Source organism: Macrobrachium nipponense, chromosome 42, assembly GCF_015104395.2.
Source record: "Macrobrachium nipponense isolate FS-2020 chromosome 42, ASM1510439v2, whole genome shotgun sequence".
Classification (NCBI taxonomy): Eukaryota; Metazoa; Arthropoda; class Malacostraca; order Decapoda; family Palaemonidae; genus Macrobrachium; species Macrobrachium nipponense.
In genome coordinates, this window is record NC_061103.1 from 5,636,902 (window position 1) to 5,644,438 (window position 7,537).

Here is a 7,537-nt window from a genome sequence, read left to right on the forward strand (position 1 = left end):
ACATCTAGCATTTCTATTTTATTCTTCATCTAATAAGAGCCTCCATCTCCTTCAAAGATGGGCGAAATTCTGATGTCTTCCTATAGTTTTTGGTTGTTGTTTATTTATGCAAATCGATCTCAAGCCAACGTTTTTATATTCAATTCTTCCTCTAACAAGCAGCCTCCATCTCCTTCCAAGATGGCGAACGTCTCTTCCATGCATAAACATTATAAAACAGCATATGGCGCTCTGAAGTCTTTCTAAAGTTTTTTATTGTTGTTTATTTATGTAAATATATATCAAAATAATCTTTTTCTTTATTCAATTTTTCCTCTAACAAGCAGCCTCTATCTCCTTCCAAGATGGCGGACGTCTCGTCCCAGGTGTAAAAAATCTATTATATGATATCTATGGTTCCATCGATTGCCCACAAAACGTCAACAAACCAGTGATCTGACTTTCACGATTTTCAAGATTTCTTAGTTTTTAAAAGTGAAATTCGCCGCAGGACTTAATCAAATGGTGATTTTCGTGTGATTTCGTCATTTTATCATTTTTTTTTCCATGATTTTCAAAAGCGTCTTGACCTCGAACCTTTGACCTTAAAATTAAAAAAAGAAAGAAAGAAAAAAAAAATCCCGTAGGCCTACCGGCTCCGAAGATAGTCAAGACTTTTCATTGACAAATTTAGAATTAGGATTTTGATCTTAATCTTTAGGAGGTCCTCGTTATTTGCCGTAAATTACTTTAATATCTTTATAAATCCATTGACCCTTGTAGGCCTAAGCGGCATATGGTGTGTTGCCGTGAATTGCCGTAAGAGGCCGATTTATTTTCGTGCTTAGGCCTACCTTAACTACAATTTTACTCTATGTAAATTGCAGATATACAATTTATAATGTCTGTTAATATGATTACTGATGTATAGGCATATACCTTAGGCTAATTGGGGCATACTAGGTACCTATATGCCCAAGACAAATTCTGTAGGCCTACGTCAATAGCCTACAGACGGTTAATGATATACTCAAGGCCTATTGTTTAATAATTTTTACCCATTGGTATAATGTTCATAACATTTATTATATATGTGTTCTAATAATTTTATATAGGGTAAAAGACCGCATGGTACAGGGGTGGACCATGTACGATCAATGTGTACAACCCCCAAAAAAGTACATTATAACACGTCCTGACATCGGAGATGGGCATCAGACGCGACTTGTTGTTGGTGAGAAACGGAGCTAAAGACCTCTACTCCGGTGTCAGGACGCGTTATAATGTACTTTTCTTGGGGTTGTACACATTGATCGTACATGGTCCACCCCTGTACCATGCGGTTTTTTACCCTAGGTTTATTATAGACTAGGTAGCAATAGCCTAAATTAACCTACCTATTGTTAACCTAGCAATGAATTCAACGTCACCCATCCTGCACCTTGGTTTGGCAGTGGTTATTCGTTTATTCATACATAAATACCATTTATTCTTACCATTTTAAAATTTACTTCATTTATTTACAATTAAATACCTTTTATTGCTTCCTTTAAAATTACCATTTATTTATTCCTTACATAAATACAGTAGTCTTACATAAATACCATTTATTCTTACATAAAATACCATTTATTCTTACATAAATACCATTTATTCTTACATAAAATACCATTTGTTCTTACATAAATACCATTTATTCTTACATAAATACCATTTATTCTTACATAAATACAGTCCAATTTCTTATAAGGAGGTGTATTACCCAACTTGAGTTGAAAACGGTTGTCGAAGTTTGGTAGCAAGGTGAATTACGCAGACATTGGTAAAACGGTAGTCTAGCGCTGCACTCTAGTTATAATGCGGAACAGCATCCCAGAGGATGTCGTGCCATTGTGAAATTCGTACTTTCAAACGGAAATGCATTGCGTTACTACCCTGACACTATTCTTCTTGCATTTTAATAATTTTTTTACGCAATTATTACTTTTTTACGAGCGGAATCTCATCTTTCAGTATGTCACTTTACTTCCTCTTAATTCTTCATAATAAACACCACATTCTTGGGAAGCTTGAAATAAAAGTTAATAGCCCTTGTGGATTTGTTCCATATGAATAGGTTTTATCTATTGAATAATAATAATAATAATAATAATAATAATGTTAAGAAATTCACAGTTTAATTTATAATTGTGGATATTTTTTAACAATAATAATAATATCGTACACATCAACAAAAAGCAGTAAATATTCCAGTCGGCGACTGGCAGGAATCGGATGACAAAAGTATTCAGCAGTTTCACCCAGACGTTGTCCCAGTTATCATTGACATATTTTCCACCTATAACTGTGCCGTGTTCATTGAACATGTTTGGCTATTGCTGATGATGTTGCTCAGAAATATTTAGCTTGAACAACAAGGATGAGAAGGAATTTAATGAGCATGTGATCACTTTTTTGTGCCCGTATAACTGTGGAACAAAGCAGTTTTTGCATATTTTGAACAAACATGGTCTGCAGTCCTGATTTAGACTGCAAGAAGTATATTGATGAGTGTCCATTGTAAAGCATGTGTGTAGGTGTGTGTTTGCAGTCTGTTTTGTCATAATAGGAATGATGTAGATAAAAGTACCTGCCCAACTTGAGATATGGCCAGGATGGTTAAGAAAGGGGCCTAAAAATCACCAGGTTGGTAGGCATAATTACTTTTTAACTTATCCAGCACATATGTAGTTAAGAAAGAGTAGATATGAAAAACTACAATAGTTGACAAAAGCTGAAGTTTTAACAATTTTTTTTTTTCAGATTCCAAATGATTTGAAGGAATAGAAGTGGCATTTTTGCACAGCCTTACTGCAGTTTGACGTTTCTGACAAGGTACAGTAATATGCTGTTGGTAGTTTACAAAGTAGTGTGTAAGGATCCATTTTATCTCATGAGGACCTAAAGGCAAATGCCATTAAATAAATTATTAGTTCAGGTGGTAGAAAATTTGCATCCTTCTCTACATAGTATGCATATGATAAGTGCTGTGTTTGCAACAGTTTAATGCTAAATGTTTTAAGAAAAGCCATTCGTTTTTTTACAGAGCATTGCAAGGAAAATTGTTTAAGTACTAGAAATATTTAGGATGCATGACCATTTTGTAACCCACCCATCATATGTATAATTAAGAGCATATCATACTAGCTATTTTGTACTGTAGTACTTTACAAAAAATTAGGATACCAATATCTGAAATTTCAACAATTCTCTTTCAGATTTCAGCTGATTTGGAGCCTAGAAATTGGCAATTTTGCCCAACGAACCTTAACTTCAAAGTTTCTCAGTGGTACCATGCTCCTGATAGTATATCAAGAATTGTGAAGGGTGGTATATAACCTTTTATGCGGGTGAAAAAACAATGGCCAAGTACTATGATGCCAGTTTCATTAATGATTGCTAAGTGAATGATGAGTTAAGCTATTTAGATCATTTAATTTTACTGCCTTCACTTCAGTTGATAAATATTGTACAGTACTGTTTTAGAAAGAAGACCATTTTAACGTCAAGATTTGCAAAGAAGACTCTCTTACAGGACATAACGAAAGATTGTATATGAAGTAGGAATTAATATTATTATTATGCATCTTATATAATGTAGTTTGGATGTCATTTTATGTTAAGTTTCATAGATGCATTTAGAAAACTAAGCTTAAAGCACATTTTGATTGGATATATACTCTGTTGGTTTTGTTGACTGTTCTATGTAGTCAGAAAGAGGTGAAGAAAAATATGTGGCATTGGTTAAATGTAAATTTCTGCTTGTCTGATAGGGCTAGTTTTTGCACAATGTTACATTAGTTAATAACTTTGAAGTGTACATAAGAAATAGGGGCTTGATAGCATTGCTTCAGAAAGATGAGGACATTATGAGAATACCTGTACTTTTATGTATAGGAAAACTTTGAGAAAGTCGTTGGTTGTAAAAGTAGGCATTTAGCTAGGAGTGACGATGAATGTTGAAAATGTTTATATAAAAGTAGAGGAAGAAGATATTGGAGAGAAATCTCCTTGCCATTTATTGTCATATGACAGAGGGACAAGTTTATCAGGGAGAGCTGATGTAGATGGGAAAATAGACACAAAAAGTAAAGTCAGCATTTTGAAAAACTCTTTAAAAGGTCATAAAGGACAGGATTTGAAACGCTGTCCTTATGATGAAGGCATTAGTAACAATTTTTCTGCTGCATTGGATATGACGAAGAAACGTTTTGAAACCTCCCCATCATTGGTTGAATCTCATAGGACTGAGGGTAAATTAAACTTTGAAAAATGTACAGCAGACCTTAGAGACAACGCACCAACTACCTCATCGTCATCTGTTGAAAAAGAGAATTCTGAGAAGCCAGAAAATGGGATAAGTTCTTTCGAAAACAGCATGGTAAGTGGTAGAGAAGACCAGCCATCTACCTCTTCTTCAAAGGCAACCGGAGTGAGACTGTCAGAAAAACTGAGGATGATTATTAGGGAGAATTCTCCCGCAACACCTCCTCCTGTCCGTAAGAAAGGAGCGAGGTCATCAGAAAAAGGTGACTCTGGGCCTCGTGCTGCCAAAGGCACAGATGAATCCTTAACCTGTGATGTTTGCGGCAAGAGTTTTGTTAAAAAGAGTAACCTTAACAAACACAAGAAAATACATACGGGTGAACGACCATTTGTTTGTAGTGTTTGTGGGAAGGATTTTGTTTACAAAGAAGGTGTTGAGGAGCATATGATAATACACACAGGGGAACGCCCTTTTTCTTGTTCTATATGTGGTAAGACTTTTTACAAAAAGGGTGCACTAAACCAACATAAAAGAATACACACAGGGGAGAGGCCATTCTTTTGTGAGCTCTGTGGAAAGAGTTTCATTCAGGCAGGACACCTTGCAAGTCATAAATTAATTCACTCAGGAGACAAACCATTTACGTGCGAGTTATGTGGGAAGAACTTTCTTCGGAAGGCAAACCTTGATAAGCATGCAAGGATACACTCTGGAGAACGACCGTTTGCTTGTAATGTGTGTGGTATGAGGTTTATACACAAAGTAAGCCTCGATAAACATACGAAGATACATACAATGGATGATCCATTTACTTGTGAAATATGTGGAAAGAAGTTCATTCATAAGGATAGTTATAGTAACCATGTGAGAGTGCACACAAGGGAAAGAGCATTTTCTTGTGACATGTGTGGCAAGAATTTTATGAAGAAAGATAACCTTAATTTGCACATGAGAAACCATATGGGGGAAAGGCCTTTCCAATGCAATGTCTGTGGGAAGAGTTTCACTGTTAAAGATCACTTGAAGCAGCATATGAGAAAACACACCGGAGAAAGACCATATAGTTGTAGTATATGTAATAAAAGGTTCACCCAGCAAGGAACTCTTTATAAACACATAAGGATACACACAGGGGAGCGTCCTTTCTCCTGTGCCTTTTGTGGGCTCAGTTTTACTCAAAAGGGACATCTTACAAGACACAGGATGAAACATACGGGCGAACAACCCTTCTTGTGTGTTGTCTGCGGCAAGGACTTCAGAGACAGGGCGACTCTCAAGATCCACTTGAAGTCTCACTCAGGTCAACATCTGTATCCTTGTTTTGAGTGCGGGCAGATTCTGTACAGTGAAAGCAGTCTTGACGAACACATGAAGAGCCACACTGGAACAAAATTATATACGTGTGAAGAGTGTGGCTTAAATTATAATGATGAAGGAAGTTTAAGGGCTCATAAGAAATGTAGTCACTCTTCAGAAAAAACTTTCATTGGTAGTGAAGTGGAAGAGGGTTTTGCAAGAAGTAAAGACTTGAACGTTGATGTGGCGTTGCAGGGTAAATCTGGTGAAAGAACACACTTAATGCCAGGGATGGCAAGTAGTTTTGTTGAGACACATCTAGTTGTCAGTGACTCAGTGATAAAAGACCCTGCCCCAGTTGTTGCCAAAGAACCAGAGGGTCAAGTCCGTGAATTTGATCAGATTTTTATCAAAGAAGAAGTGGATGATCCAGGAGATAATTTTTCGTGAGGATTGTAATTGCTGTTAACCTTTTTGTCTGGATGACACTTCTTTATGAAGAAAAAGAAGTTGATTTTTTTAGATTTTAGGGTTAGCAATCCAAAAATTTTATTGGAGGATTTGCTGATCCTTATCACAAAACAAGGGATACAGCTGTATATTGTGTGAATAAAAGATAATGATAATCATATGTTGTGCTTCATTGAGAAGCCAAATATCCATGAGAATTGTTAATGCCAAGTGACTTGAAAACACTGTTATAATTGAGAATTTTAATAGGTTATGGGTTTGGTGATGAAATATGTATGAAAAATTCAATAGAAATGTACTCTGTAGGAGCTTGTGTCTTTAGTACTGAGTACTTGTAATACTTGTAACAGTAGTTATGTGCGTAGCCATTTTCTATAATGTGGGGATCTGAAGTTCTTTGGAATTTTATATAAAAATAAAATATATTTTTGCTACACACTGTTCCTTTTATTTCATGAATTTAATTTTTTTTTAAATTCTTTGTAACAGCATTTAAAGTTTCCTTACTTCTAGGTTTCAGAAGATGCCGAAAGATTCATGAAGTTGGCTTTTTAATAACGGATGAAAACTGTATTCTTATTTAACTAAATCAGTAAATGAAAATGATCATGAAGGTGGAATAACCCAGACTTTTTTTCTGAGTGCTTGAACAATAACTGAAGAACATTATTTAAGTTATCCCTGCAATTTTCAGTTTTTTCCTCTTGGATTTTGACATTTTCACAAATAACATCAATTTAGTTTTGGTCAATTTTATAAGGAATAGTATATACTATACAATGAGCAAATCTGACAAAGGGATAAATGAGACCCAAAGTAAAAGATCCCTATAGTAATGTGGTAATTATGGAACAATATGGCTTGAAATATTCAATGAGAGCATTGAAAAAGTTTGGAGGAAGAGAAACATGAATTTTTTTTATAATGTAACTACTATGGGGGAAGTATCATACAAAGAGAAAGAGATTGCACTGTACTACGTACATGTGCCATGCAACGTAAAAACACCATACAAACAAATGTATGTGTGACTGCAGGCTCTACATAAGGTTCTTTGAAGCACCCCTTCAGCCCCTACCTGCAACCTCTTTTATTCTTTGTAATGTACCTTTGTTCATATTCTCTTTCTTCCATCTCACTTTCCACCCTCTACTATTAATAGTTTCATCATTATTTTCAGTGCTGAATGACTTATTAGGTCCCATCCCTTGGTCTAAATTTTTGTATTCCAGCTACATACTCGTGGATTGTGGTATAACATTGGACAAGGTACCAAGACCAATAATTAGATTTTTGGAGAGAGAAAGATTAAATGGCATCTTAGTTGGTTTTTCATGCTGTAATTAGCCAATGCTGAGTTAACATAACTAGTGGCTACTCAGAAAACTTTATTATTGTAAAATTGCCAGTTTAGTTACTTAATTGTAATAATGATCTGGATATGAAAGTCATTGTTATATGCTTACGGGGACAGAGATATCACCT

The 7,537-nt window shown here is 35.3% G+C and overlaps 1 protein-coding gene across 1 annotated transcript; it reads left to right on the forward strand.

The window, feature by feature from the left end:
- The first annotated feature begins 385 nt into the window (after window positions 1–385).
- On the forward strand, window positions 386–6,455 carry LOC135212953 (oocyte zinc finger protein XlCOF6-like). Its single transcript, XM_064246710.1, has 3 exons — window positions 386–504; window positions 2,782–2,853; window positions 3,237–6,455. Exon 3 carries the CDS (start codon window positions 3,971–3,973, stop codon window positions 6,029–6,031), a length of 2,061 nt encoding a protein of 686 aa, XP_064102780.1. The 5' UTR covers window positions 386–504; window positions 2,782–2,853; window positions 3,237–3,970; the 3' UTR covers window positions 6,032–6,455.
- The last annotated feature ends 1,082 nt before the right edge of the window (window positions 6,456–7,537 follow it).